The following is a 14,140-nucleotide window of genomic DNA, read 5'->3' as shown; positions in this document are numbered from 1 at the left end:
AGGGTGAGGAGCTCGGTCATTCGGGAGATGTTCAGTGTAGAGCCGGTTCTCCTCCACATTGAGAGGAGTAAGTTGAGGTGGCTCGGACATCTTCTTCGGATGAACAGAAAATTTACTTTCTAGGAGATGTTCCAGGCACGTCCCACCGGGAGGAGGCCCAGGGGACGACCCAGGACACGCTGGAGAGACTATATATCTTGGCTGGCCTGGGAACGCCTAGGTGCTTCCCCCAACAGAGCTGGAGGAGGTGTCAGCGGAGAGGGAAGTCTGGGAGTCTCTGCTTAGTCTGCTGTCCCCGCGACCCGGTTCCGGATAAAGCGGGAGACGACAAGTACGAGAGAGTAAAGCTGTTTGGTTGTTCGTTGAGTTATTCCGCCCTGGGGTGCAAAAATCTTTGACCTTTTACTAACAGTAACTGTTATCGCAATCGTAGTGTTGCTGATCGACAGGTTGAGTCACAGAAGTTAAATTCCTTTAGGCAAACTCACCAAGAGAAGCTTGAGGTACCTTTGACCTGATCAGCCGAACATCAAAATTAATCAGATGGGGACGGTACATCCGTTCTTTTTCCAGGACCTGGTTTCTCTACAAGGCTTGGCTAACTGCATGCAGCGAGGCTAATGCTTTATTCTGCTTTTCCTGCATCCTTTTTCAAATGTAAGGATCTGACCCAGCAAAAAGACAGGTATGGTTGATTTTTCTTAGAAAAGGCAAAGGAGAATGAACAATCTGGGATTGACATGGAAAATAATAGAATGTAGTGTAGTTTTTTTAGATGTTTGTTAATTTGCATAGTTGCTTTTAAATAAACACATTCTCAGAAAATAAATAGTTTTTATATATGAAAAAATATAAAGCTGACTAATAGCTTCTCCATTATTAAACTGGTACATTATTTTTTTAGGTTTGACCACCATATTGGGCCATGCAAAACCCAGATTTGCCTTCACAAAGCCTAAGAAGGGCATAAGAAAATGTATGTACAAAAACTAAACCTGTATATGAATTTATGTTTTGTTTTGATAAAGTGTCTTTGGAATGTACGTATACTGGTGTGATAACATGGTATACCTTTGATTGTTTTTTGGTATATATCTATTTTGAATTTAAATCCACCAGCTGCCACTGGCCATAGGGATTTTCTGACATCTCTATTTAAATGGCAAAATTGCCATTTAAATAGGGATGTCAGAATCCAGTTCTCCAGGCTCCTGCAGCTTTTATATGACTCTTAGCTTTATCACACCGGAATCAATCAATCAATCAACAGAGGAGATAATAAAGCCTGTTGATTCAGGTGATTTGGATCAGGAAGAGGCCTAAGAGTTGCAGGATACCAGCCCTCGAGGACATGAGTTGGAGCAAAGAAACTACAGTGTTTAGGTGAACTTGAAACATTCTAATAATTAAAATGTAAATCCCTTTATTTTCCCACGATGGGGAAATTCACTCTTTGAATTTTACCCATCCCCTTAGGGAGCAGTGGGCTGCCATTGTGCGGCGCCCGGGGAGCAGTGTGGGGTTAAGGGTCTTGCTCAGGGACCCAGAGTGGCAGTCTGTGGGGATCAAACTGGGTAGTTTCAGCCATGTCAGAGCACAAGTTGACAATCCTAATTTAAAAAAAAAAACACATATTGTAGGTCAATTTCAAACACTGTTTCCTTATTGTAATTAAAGGCCTGGCAGTATCTTTAGCTGCGTAGCGAGTCAACTTTCCACAAATTGGCTCAATTTGAAATGCTAAGATGACTTTAAAAAAATACAAAAAAAAAACAACTATCTTGTTTAGAACATGCATTGACAAAACAGAAGGTTTTGTTTGAGCAAAACGGTATTAATAAATAGTTCACACATTGAAAATTGTGCTGTTCCTTAAATGCCCTTCATACCTAAATTTAAACTAGTTATAGAGGCAATGTTGGCATGAATAACTTTTGTTGATTTACAACAAAAACACAAATGATACATTTTTTGATGGGTATAAATTCAGGCATTAAGCTGTTTTTTGTCTTTTTTTTGACAATAAAATTGTGGAATGACGACACTCACAGGTAAAACTTTAACAATTAGGCACATTTGTCTACCTTGATGATTTGCAAAACATCTCAAACCCTGTTTTGTAGATCAACAAGGACACATTCTTTGTTATTCTTACTTTGGTTTGGGCAGTGGTTCTGGTTCCTTCCGTGCTTTTCCAACAGGATTCTTCTCAGCCTCTTCAGCCGTCACAAGATGGAACTCTGCCTCCACCTTCCCCTGCAGGATTTCCAATGAAATGCTTTAAGGTTCGGGTTAGGTGTGCAGTGGTAATGCTTGGCATAGAAATGGATAAAAATCCATGGAAATCTATGAAGGTAAACACGCAGTCCTCACAACATATTACAAGACAAGAATGAGTGTGTTTGTGCAGGTACCGTGAGCTCTCCAGACTTGCTGAAAGGCCACCAGCCTCGAGCTCTCTTCTGCTGGAAGATGGAGATTCTGTCTGTCACCTCCGTCAGCATGTCAGCTTTACACGACTTGGCTGTTTTCGCTCCACGGGGAAATCCGTGGAGGTTCAGCTCCAGCGTACCTAAACACCCACAGTCAAACACATAAAACCAAAACACACACAGATGGAGAAGTGGTCCTACACACCCACCTAGGAAGTCATCTGAGGAGAGCGTCTCAAAGTCCCAGACCTGCAGGATGAGGATGGCTGGAAGCTTCTGTTCTGTTTTATCCAGGGAGAAAATGTGCTCTCTCTTCTTCACCACCACAACCTGAGGAACAAGGAAAGTACAGCTGACATTAGTGTTTGATTCTTGTTCATTTAATCTCACAACTGTAGATAAAACAGCACAATCTATTCTGCCTGTACCTTTTCAGCAGGCAGGTAGCTAAAGGGGAATACGAAGCGCCAGTTGAAGTTTCCTTCTCCGGTCAGAGAGTTGTAGTGGACGTCAGTTTCCTGTCGGTCATCTTCTAAACCTTTCAGCCAACTTTAAATAAAGAGAGAACAGCAGCAGAGCTCACTTCACTAGTTCTAATAGGAAACCAACACAACTTGTACTAAGTGAGTAAAACTGATAAAGAACCAGACAATAAGTAGTACAATACTCTGCATTTGGAATTTACTCAAATGTGGTAAAGTTACTGATGTATTTTGTTAAGATTTAGTGTAATAAAAATGTTTTTAAAAAAGATAAAGAAAAAGGAGACCTATGGTCCCTACTCTTGAAAAATGCTGGTGAAGATTCCCAGTCATCCAGGTCATAGTCATTCCAAAAAAAAATTCAAAAACAATCCACTGGACTTTGTTTCAAAGTTTGAAGACATTTCGCTTCCCATCCAAGAAGCTGTCATAAAGAGCGTTGAGTTTAATGCTCTATGCGGCAGCCCAACAAAGCCTGCTTTTTACTTGGAAAACATGCAAATTGAAACAGACGAAGGGGTCCACCCCTTTGGAATGGGGGTCGTTTAGCTTCTTTTGTTGACCTACAATGCCCAATACCTGTCTATGTCTCTGAAGGGGGTGTCATTAAAGGGAATTGTTGGCCTGAAAACTATGCTGTGTTTGTATGTAGCCCAGTTACTCCGATACAGCTACATAACATCCAGTGCAGTACTTTTAGAAATGTAAAATACAATAATAATCCATGACCATCTCGTACATAATCTTACTTGCATAGATTAACATTACATACATGACAATCAGGACAACTGAAAAAATCCTGTTGAGTTCTGCAAAAGACTCAAAGAATCACCTTCCAGTATGACAATGACTGCAAACGTATAGCCAGAGCTACAATAGAAACTTAAAGGACAGCCGTCATGTCTTAGAACGGCCCAGACCAAATAACAGTCTGAGGACCAATGAGAGTTTTTGGCTGGACTTAAAGATTCATTTGTACATGCACCTTCCTTCCTGCCACTACTTTGTCTGTTTTCATACAGATCCAGATTACTACATTTGTAGTTTGTGATTGTAAAAAAACATTTTTAGCTAAATTTTAAGTGTCTATATCAAGCAAAATCCACTTCTTTAAGCTTTTTAATGTCATAGTAACTCAGTGAGGGTGAGATTTATTATATCAAAATCATCTCCAGCATGGTATATTGCTTAATTCATGCCTGTCTAAGTGGTCTTCCTGAATTCTGCTCTTTCAGCAGCACTTCCTAGGTGACGTGTAAAAATGAGTGGCGTTCACTGTTTTCTGCAGAGCAGGTATTATCCTCCAAGAAGCACCTACCTTGTTAACACTGCGCCTGCCCAGTAAACAACACACCTAATTTCTCCTATCAGTGAGCAGTGGTTTGAGACAGAGTGGCATCATTTCTGCTCATGCTTGAGACAAAGTGACTCTTTTTGCATCTCATCTGTACAGTGACATCAATTAATTATTTTTTTTATATTTTTGGCTGCTGGAGATCTTAGACTTTGTTCAGCCTTTCTATCAAAGGGCCTAATTGGCAGTAATGGCCTGACATTAGGCTGCATTGGCTCTAAGTCAACACCATGAAATGTACAGCATAAATTTATTTGTACCCTTTGATATAGATGTCACTGGACTGTTGACCGGTCAGGAAGTTTGAGTCTTCCAGGATCACATCTTCTGTGTTCCAGATGATGATGCGCAGCTCATACCTGGAAACAGATGTTTAGGTTATTGTTGCTTCCCCTAACAAACCGAGACAGACGTCAGGTAATAGGAGACAAAGTTCACCCTTTGGGTTTTCTGGGTGAAATATCCACTGGGGGTCCTGGATGAGGTAAATCCATTGGAAACATATCCACCCACATCTGGACCTGACCCTGCACACAAACACAAAAAAAGGGAGTTTTGTTTTTAGGACCTAAGACATCATAATGGAGCGCACTCATTACAAACAAAACAATTCATTTGGAAGAAGTAAAGCTCATTTTATCTCTTTCTTCATCGGTTAGTGGTTGTTGTTATTTAACAGTGAAATCCTAATTTTGCTACTTTCAGTTCAGTCCACTTAAAAAAAATACTTTAGTCAGACATTTTGTACAAAATAAAATTATTTTGATATAACAATGTGGATTGAAATGGTAGCTTGATAACATGTTTAGAGAAATAACTACAAATTCCTCCTGTTTTTGGTTTATGTTTCTGTCAGGTTTGAATATTTCAATTCATTAATCAAATAAAATTACAGACTACAATAAACTGAGTAAAGGAGTAAAGGATTTTATCTCTTAAAGAAGAAAATGTATTTACCAACCTGCTACTATTATAAAAAGCAGATTTCTTATTTTCTTTGTTTTTATCATTTGGCAGCAACAGCAACCATGATTTATTTTCTCACTGCGGTGAAATACTTTCATTTGCTGAATATTTCAAATTCTGCAGTATTTCTATAGCCATAGAGAGGTGGACTGGGCAGTGTACATTGGATCATCGCCTGCTCTGCAACCTAAGGGTGCTTTACCTTAAAACCCTTAACTGAGATTCCACTTTATGATTTTCTGCTAGAGAGGAAAATATTTGACTTAATAGTTAATTTCAAGTTGTGCAGGTTTAGACAGAGCAAGGCTGCCTCAGACCATCAGGCTAACGCCATCGTCTGACTGTTGCTATAATGCTCTTTTCTAAAGTTCTCTGTTAGTTCTACAGTAGATGGAAAATGAAAAACACCTTCAAATCTTTTCCTCTAACTTGTCAGTCCACCAAATATTTTCCCAAAATGTCCTTGGGCTTATCAAGATTAAATTTTATTAACAACACCTGAACCTCCAGCTCAATTATGTTAAGAAAACAGCAGGAGGTCCTGAAAGGGACGTGTTTTTGGGCAACAGGATCCTTAAAACCATGGGTTCACTCACACTCCATCATCCATGCTGTTTTTCCTCTCTCTGGCATATAAAAGCCATTTCAGTCAATACAGTTTAGTAGTTGGTATTGGTATGGGACTGATGTTTCAGTTTCAAATTCACGCTTCTCCTGCTGTGGTCTTGTAAAAGAGGCAACGGGCAACATTACAGACCTGTTGTCAGTGTACCAACCACCCAGACCAGGTCAGAAGTCTAATGGGAGTCAAACTTAATGATTTAGAAACATTGGTTTTTATGTTGACTCTATATTTACTTTTATCTGATCTTGCCAAAATATGAGGTTTGGCTAACCCCGTGTCTGTTTTTTTGACAGATGCATAAAATATCTCAACATCAAAAGTCCATATGAGTCAGCAAGGAATTCAGGAATGCAAAGAGATTCAGGAATGACAGATTTGATACGTTTCAAACTAAGATGGGGTGCTGCTGTCCGCATCAATGAATGGATCCTAAATGTATCCATGGTGCTTTCCTGCACAGTGTGAATAGTGTGATCACTGGGTAAGACTTATATCGTGAATTATGTCACAACAGCAGATCAGTGATAATTGAAGACTGATAGGTTAGCTTTCATATTCAAGGCCAGATGTTTTCCACACCACTGGAACCATCTACTGGGTCAGGCTAAGAGGTACTGGAGAATCTGAGAGGGCTGGTAGGTGAGGGCCTTCAGTTCTGGCTGATCTCACCTAGACCTGCTGCCTTGTACTGGTCCGAAATGTCCATTTCTCCAGTTATAACTAAAATTATTAATATTCTTACCTTTAAAAAAAAAAAATCAATCTAGTTGTAAAGATCCTCAAATAAACTGTTATTCTGAGTATATTTGAGAAATATTTTCCAGTCAGCCAGTAATGGTAATGCTGTTGCTTTCTGTTTGACTAATGTTTCAGTGTTTGACGTCTGCATAGCTCTGAGTATAGAACCAAAATAACTATGATTGGCAGCTGCAGCATGTCTCCATTTGATCTGGATAGTGTTCAGTATTTTGTAAAATCCCATGATACATGAAATACATTTTAGGAAACAGATCATCTCAGGTGAAATTCTTTGTTTCCCTAATTTTAAAAGAGTAATAAATGAATTTATTACATTCCAAACTGACTCCTATAATATGCAATATTGGTGCTTTTCAAACAAGATGACTGCAGTCGAACTTCAATATTTTCTTTTTCCTTTTTTTATTGCCTTTTGTTCATTACTTTAACAAACAGATGTTTTGCTGAGACATTCAGAAGTTAACAACATTCTTCATGTCAAATGTTGTTTGGTTTAAGGGATTAGAATAGTTTTGCAAAAGTAAATGGTAAATGTTGTTTTCTCAAGTCAGGAGACTTGACCAAAGCTCTTTAAACTACATTCAGTCATTCAAACATTAACACACACACTGATTATGGGAAACTACATTGTAGCCACAGCTGCCCTGGCGCTCACTGACAGACGCGAGGCTGCTGGACACTGGCGCCACCATCTCTGACCACCATCAGTAGACAATGCAGGTGAAATATCTTGTCCAAGGACACGTCACTGAAAGCCAGAGCTAGGGCTTGAACCGACAACCCTCCTATTGCAGGGCAAACTCCTGTTAAGTGTTTGCCAAGTATATATAAAATGTTCACATTTTTGCACATTATATCTGCACAACTCTGCATTTTTAGGGGAATTTATGATAAAGACCAAAACAGGGATAAATATCTATGAAGTGGAAAGAGGAGATTTGACTCTCTAAACACAGTGAAATCTTCAGGTGCTGGGAAGTGATAAATACCTGATCCATTCCAGGCCGTGCCTTGTTGTAAAGAGTTCTTGTCTCAATGTGTTCTGGTACTAGTTTGCATCCCACAGCTGGGATCTCAGCCCAGCGGTGCAGGACTTTGAGGGACAGGTGCTCATAGGACTCCACCGGCTCATCTAAGACATGCACAAACACAAACAACACATAGATATGAATAGTAAATATAATAGTATGAGAAAAGACTTTTGCAACATATCGGTAAAGGATTCACTAATACATCCCAGTAACTAAAATTCTAAACACCCCAATTTCAGAAGGTGTATAAGATCACAAAGTATAAAAACAGTGACGCATGTAGACTGTTGCTATAAACAACTGTTAAAGAATTGCTTGACCTCAGGTGCTCAGTAAATTCCTGCATGGTAATGCAATGACTGTGAATTAAAGTCGGTCAAAAAATATTTCATTGCTACTTATTACAGTCAAAAGTGTTTTGAGTTGCTATAAGTGAAAGTAATTAAAACAAATGATCAAATAATAATTGGTAGACCATGTTACAGCTCAGGAAAAGATCAAGAAATGCTGAATGTATGCTGTACAGATGTCACATTTCTGCAGATTATTATAAGATTTAGATTATCATTAATCATATTGAAAGAGCTTTGTCACCTAGGTTTCCATGATGAGGAAATAGATGTAAGTGGGTCATTCCATAAAAACTGTTAAGTTTGGGTCCACAACATTTAAAGAGGAATAGGAAGCATAATAAATCTGTCAGTAATACAGTATCTTTGTACTGTGTCAGTAATAAGTGTCTAAAGGCATTGATTCAAGTTTAGTTGGTAGCATGTGGTCAAAAAAATTTAATAATAAATTTTGCACATTTATAACTTTTTATGTTAAACTGCAATCATTCTCTCGTGTCTGCTGTGACCATTTTTCTCATTTGTGTAATGTAAAACTTAAGAAATATGAAATAAATCTCAAAAGTGTTTTGTTGTTATGGTTAGAAATACTTTCCTCTTAATAGGAAATGTGTTAATTATATTAAAATGTCATATTTTTTTTTATTGAAATAGCATGATTTTTCTATGTCCATCAATTTCATATTCCACCCCGTCACACCAATGTTATTTTGCACCAAAACGCAATACACTTTCTAGAAGTGACATCACTAACATGAAGTGACATCATTCAAGAGTTTGAAGAAGAGAAGTCCAAACATGGAAGAACATTTTTGGTACATTTTTCCTTCAAAATCCTTTCTGTTAACCATAGCATATCCACCCTGTCACACACAAGTGGGGAAAACAATTTGTTAATCAAATTTTGAAATTATATTTGTATTAATCATTCATTTTTCATTGTACTTCAATGCTGACAGCACCATCAGGTTTTAACATGTCCAGAAATTGAGCCATATTGCTTTAGATTTTCCACCCCGTCACAGGCTTTGGTGTGACGGGTTGGAATCATTGTCATAGGTGGCAACTTTCTTCATTTTCAATTAATGCTGTACATCACATAAAAACATTAAAAAACAAAAACACTTTGAACACACTATTGGTTTTTTTGAAAAAAAAAAAAAAAGACACTTTCTGAAGTGAATAGCATTTTGTTTGTCTTTCTTTTATCCAAAATTACCCTTTAATTTGTTAACCTTTTTCCTGTGACAGGGTGGAAAAGGAAACTCTGTTCCCTGGATATAATGTGCTAAAATATTTGCAGAAAATGGTGTTTGAGCTTGAAAAATATGTTTTATTGCAAGTGTTACATGTTCTATAGGCTATGAAACAAAAAAAAAGAAAAAAAGGTTATGATCAAAGACCTCTAAATTCAGATGTCCTATCTTTACACTTTCCATGGAATGATCCAGGTGCAATCCAAAAAGTTGGAATCAGTGGTGAAACACATCACTGACATAGAGGTGGGAGCTTAATGTTGAAAAACTTTGGTAATATAGTATAAAATGAAAAGCTGGTAAATGTGTGCAAGCAAATATATTTATTACAATCACAGATTAATGAAAATACACCCGAAAATGGTTGGCTATCAAATATAACTGTAAGTGAACACAACTAATCAGAAAACTCTTGCGATTGTCCATTTACACTCTTTGATAATTCATTTTAAAGCTTATAGTTGAAGCGGCTAAGGTTACCCTGAGTGACCTATACGGATATTAAGCTATAGGCTTTAGCTGCTGGAGCACACAGGGACTACTTTCCCTTTCTTTGATGTATTATACTTCTATTCTCAAATGTTGCATAAATTGTTGGATAAACTTTTAACAAAAAAAGGTAGAAAGGTGCAAATGAAGGAGATACCCATCTTGGTTCCCAGTCATCTTGATCATGATAGATATTAGATAAGTATTTAAGGAGAAGGCGAGTGGACTCTTTGCTGAAGGCCCTCCATCCAGTCTTGAACCCTTGTTGTCTTCAATAATGGCAACACTTGCCAATACTTGTCAAAATGTAATTTGTCTCTCTACATGATTCAACAGCTATTTTCACCCTGAGATGTGACCAAAACAAATCCCACACTGACTTCATTAGGAGGCACTCCAATAGTGTGTTATGGCAGTTCTTGTGAGTGAGGTACATGACCATATTACTGTGATCACTTTAACCATTCTATCACTATTCTCCTATTCTCTAGTATTTGGTAGTTTGTCCTCTAACTCCTCTCTCTGATTTTTCACGTAATTCTGCCTGTTCCTGTTTGGCTGTGACAATATCCTGGAGGGAAATATCAGTGGGACTGCGGCCATTAACACCTCTGATGATAAACTATCTGCTTCTCTCCTAGACATAGCTTTGTGCTCAGCTTTTACTGTGATTACCTGTTTGTGCTTTCTTTTAAGATGAAAACTGGCTAAGAGCTGATCTGCTTCACTGTTTCTTGCATAGACAGGGCCCTTTATAAAACTATTATTAACATGATCTTCCCTAACATACAAAGTGTTCATGAATCAGTGTTTCTATGTTCCTTATGTATCTCTGCCTTTGTCTACTGGAACCTCAGTCGGCCTCGGCAGGTGGCCGCTCTCACTGAGCCTGGTTCTACTGGATGCATCCTCCTGTTAAAAGGAAATTTTCTCTCTCCACTGTCACTGCATGGATGATCTGTGTGAGGAATTGCTGCAGAGTCAAAAACACAAGGCAAGGAGTATCTACTGCAGATTCATGACTCAATGTAATCAGCTGGGTTTCTTTAGATAGTAAACCTTTAACCAATCTGTCTATGATTGGATCGGTTGACTCTGTAAAGTGCCTTGAGATTACTTGTGTTGTAAATTGTCGTGTTATAATTTATATTCTATATTCTCAATCGTCTCGTACACAAAAAAATCCCTCAAAAAAGATGTTGAACATGTTTGAGTCTTTCTTACCTTCATCCATGTAGATTGTTTTGCCTGTGAAGATTTTGTCAGCCACGGTGATGCGTCCTGGTCTAAAATGAGGACCATCCACACCATATTCTCTGCACATTTTTGACAGCAGCTCCGATGGTTTTAGAGAGTCTCTCCAGGCATTATAACCCCCTCTGTGGTTAGAAATAAGGTTTGTTTTAGCAAGATTTAATTCTTTTCAAAATTACCATTATGGTTCATCAGGATTTATGTAATACATCAGCACAAAATATTTCTTCAGAATACATTTTGTGTAATTTTTTAGTGGTAAGGTTTCATATTCAGTCTCTTTAATTTAACACTTTCTGAAAGCACCCTATGGCTTCTCCTTATTCACACCTAAAAGTCTTTTTGGGAATTGTCTCTACCAGATTTGTAGATCTATTTTTTATTTTAATAATTGTCCATTCTTTGCAAAAAGTAGGCTGATACTTGAAGCATCCCCCTGGCAAATTAATTTGCTTTCATCTAAAGCACATAACTTTACCCTAGATTTATGTTAAGGGTTAATTTTGTGCTGATATGTGAATTTTTACTGAAATCTAATTCTTCCTCCCTTTCTCTAGGATCCCCATATCTATATCAATTTATCTACTGTTGTCAGAAAATTTTTATCTCTCTTCTATTATATATTAATTTATCCTATTTACTCATAAAAATTTTCACTCAGTCTGTTTCTGTCTCAAGGCCACACATTTCTCTCCAGGATGGTGTTTGTAGACCAGACATATCTTCTTCCCATAACAAACCAGACTCTTTCTCAAGGTTTGTTCATAACATGTTACTGTTAACCAAAGTGTTGTAATTTGTTTTGACTCTGACTACTTTCCATTGTTGTAAGAAAGGGGGAATGAACGCTGTCCAGATCAGAACAGGGCAGGATGCTGTGCCATGAGGGCTTCATGATGATCTGTTCTCTCTTTGCAAACATATGAATAAATGTGCCGACTGAGTGAAATTCATCGATCTCCGTTTATTTAACATGGATGAATAGTTGAATACTTTTTCCCCACGACACTACCTATCATCTTTGAAAAGCTTCCCTTTTCTCAGTGAAGTAAAACATCCCCAGAGCATGATGCATCCTTATTGCTGATGCTGGTTCAGGATAATGGGTAGTCAGTTTTTCACCACAAAAAAAAAAAAAAAAATCAAAAATCTGTTTCAGTCTGATCTGGTGGGTCCCCTAAATGGCTTGTTGTGGACTATAAATAGGACTTCCGATAACCTTGTTACCTTTTTCCTATTTTTGGCCTTGTGTTTCATGTACACTTTATTATTCCTATTTGCATTACCATTGTATGCAAATTTCTCTATTGTGAGACAATAAAACGTATTTCTGTTCTGTTCTATTCTATTGGATTTGTTGCACTGACCTGCTAATTGGTGGCACCCCAGGGCGGGGCTATTGCTGTGTGCACACCTGAAGTGCTTTGCCTGACAGACAGTGATGTAGGGATAAATTACATCTAGGAAGGCAGCTGCTAATCTTGCAAGTTGTGTGAGAGATTAATGCTGCAAACTAACTGCAGAGAACTGAGAACCCACTGTCAAAAAACTGAAGAGAAATCTGACTGCTATCTAGGATCTTACTGCTGCTGCTGTGTTTGATTTAGTGCCATGTGATTTCTTCCTCTGTTACTTTGTACACCTCAATTTGAAAATAGCTGCAGTGATGTAAATAATTTTTGGGATATGTGCATTTATGTTGTGCGTTATGAGGTTATATTGTATGGTATTTATGGCTAAATGCCTGTGCAAGGTGCAATATTGTGGTAAAACTCTGTCATGTATATAAGAGGATTAGACTAGTTTAATTATTCTGAAGCCATTTATTGGTTATGTATTTCCTTAATCTTGTGTTCACTAACCATCCTGTCTTTCCTAAGGTTTTTACCTGACAGTTGTTAAGACTGACCACAAAAGAGGGAAATATAAATAAAAAAGAATGGAAAAAGTCTCTACTGCTCTGTCTGAGTAGATCCAGTAATGATGTGGGTCCACCCCTTTAAAGTATGGGGTACAGTTAATGAGACACTTGACAGTATTCTATTCCGATTAAAAGCTTTCTTGTGTTTTCCTACTGTACAATATTAAGTACATATTTTCTTCAACCTTAAATCAATCTTTTGATTTACCAGCCAGGAAAACACTTGAACTTACAGGCTGTACTCAGTGGGGAGTCCACATGTGGCTCTGTGTTTGCTGTAGAATCGGTTCTCCAGATCAATGCGAGTCTCTCCAATCAGGTCATCACCTCCTACCAGGTCATAGTCGTAAATCAGCACCGACAGCAGTGACTCCTGAGGAAATGTGGCCTGCATCTCAAAAGATCTGAAAGAGAGATCAGTCAAAACACAAGTCTAATGGAACATGTTCAGATATACAATAGATGAATTATTTACCTTCCAAAAACAGGGTTTAGCTGTTTGGGAATGTAATTATCTCTGTCTTTGATTTCATTTTTCCCAAGGCGAAGTAAAATATAAGGGTCAGCCTTCCCATCTGGATCCGCTGGATGCAGGTTGGACGCCTGGGAAGAATACGGGGATTTAAAAGCAGTACGCAACCGCTTGTCATTTTAAAACAACCATCAGGACAGGGATGAACTCACTGAGACGACGTAAACCCGGATGAGAACTTGTACAGAAATGTTCTGAGGGATTCCTCTGTTCACCCTGAAGTGGCCTAAGTCGATGAAATCCTCTTCATCCTCTGCTTCATCATCACTTATCTTATAGAGGCAGAATCGACCCTAATGGAGCAGAATAAAGACACAGGTTAAGGCATGTCGAGAAAATCAAAAAATACAGCAGAGCCTGCAGATGGAACTCACCTTAAACTTCCCAACGAACCTCTCATCAGATGTTCCCTCCTCCTCGTTGGCCTTACCCCTGAACAGTTCATATGTGCTGACCCAATCATCAAACGCACCAAACTCTGCCTCCAGCTCTTTATTGTATAGCTGCACAGATCAGATCTCCATCAGTCACAGTAAGAATAATAAAGTTTAAAGTTTTTGTGTTTTAGAAAATGAAATATTTAAATAAAACAACCTCTGTAAATCCTTAACCCTATAATGCCAAATGTATCGTATTTGATACATACGTTTTCTGAAATGTTTTGCGTCTGACACCTTTTGCATAATTTA

At 38.2% G+C, this 14,140-nt stretch overlaps 1 protein-coding gene across 1 annotated transcript in view; it reads right to left on the bottom strand.

The window, feature by feature from the left end:
* The window catches only part of fer1l6 (fer-1-like family member 6), a 48,998-nt gene that overhangs the window by 1,505 nt on the left and 33,353 nt on the right, over positions 1 to 14,140 (bottom strand). The window contains exons 33-44 of the mRNA XM_015400307.1: positions 13,826 to 13,954; positions 13,604 to 13,744; positions 13,395 to 13,522; positions 13,153 to 13,323; positions 10,969 to 11,123; positions 7,608 to 7,750; positions 4,707 to 4,795; positions 4,529 to 4,627; positions 2,861 to 2,981; positions 2,642 to 2,762; positions 2,415 to 2,572; positions 2,156 to 2,256 (exon numbers count right to left, since the gene is read on the bottom strand). Coding sequence (XP_015255793.1) covers positions 2,156 to 2,256; positions 2,415 to 2,572; positions 2,642 to 2,762; positions 2,861 to 2,981; positions 4,529 to 4,627; positions 4,707 to 4,795; positions 7,608 to 7,750; positions 10,969 to 11,123; positions 13,153 to 13,323; positions 13,395 to 13,522; positions 13,604 to 13,744; positions 13,826 to 13,954 — 1,556 coding nt within the window. The remainder of the gene's footprint in view (positions 1 to 2,155; positions 2,257 to 2,414; positions 2,573 to 2,641; positions 2,763 to 2,860; positions 2,982 to 4,528; positions 4,628 to 4,706; positions 4,796 to 7,607; positions 7,751 to 10,968; positions 11,124 to 13,152; positions 13,324 to 13,394; positions 13,523 to 13,603; positions 13,745 to 13,825; positions 13,955 to 14,140) is intronic.

The sequence above is a fragment of the Cyprinodon variegatus genome, unplaced genomic scaffold (genome assembly GCF_000732505.1).
Source record: "Cyprinodon variegatus isolate N-32 unplaced genomic scaffold, C_variegatus-1.0 Scaffold1092, whole genome shotgun sequence".
Lineage (NCBI taxonomy): Eukaryota > Metazoa > Chordata > Actinopteri > Cyprinodontiformes > Cyprinodontidae > Cyprinodon > Cyprinodon variegatus.
This window is presented reverse-complemented; position numbering and strand designations above follow the sequence as displayed.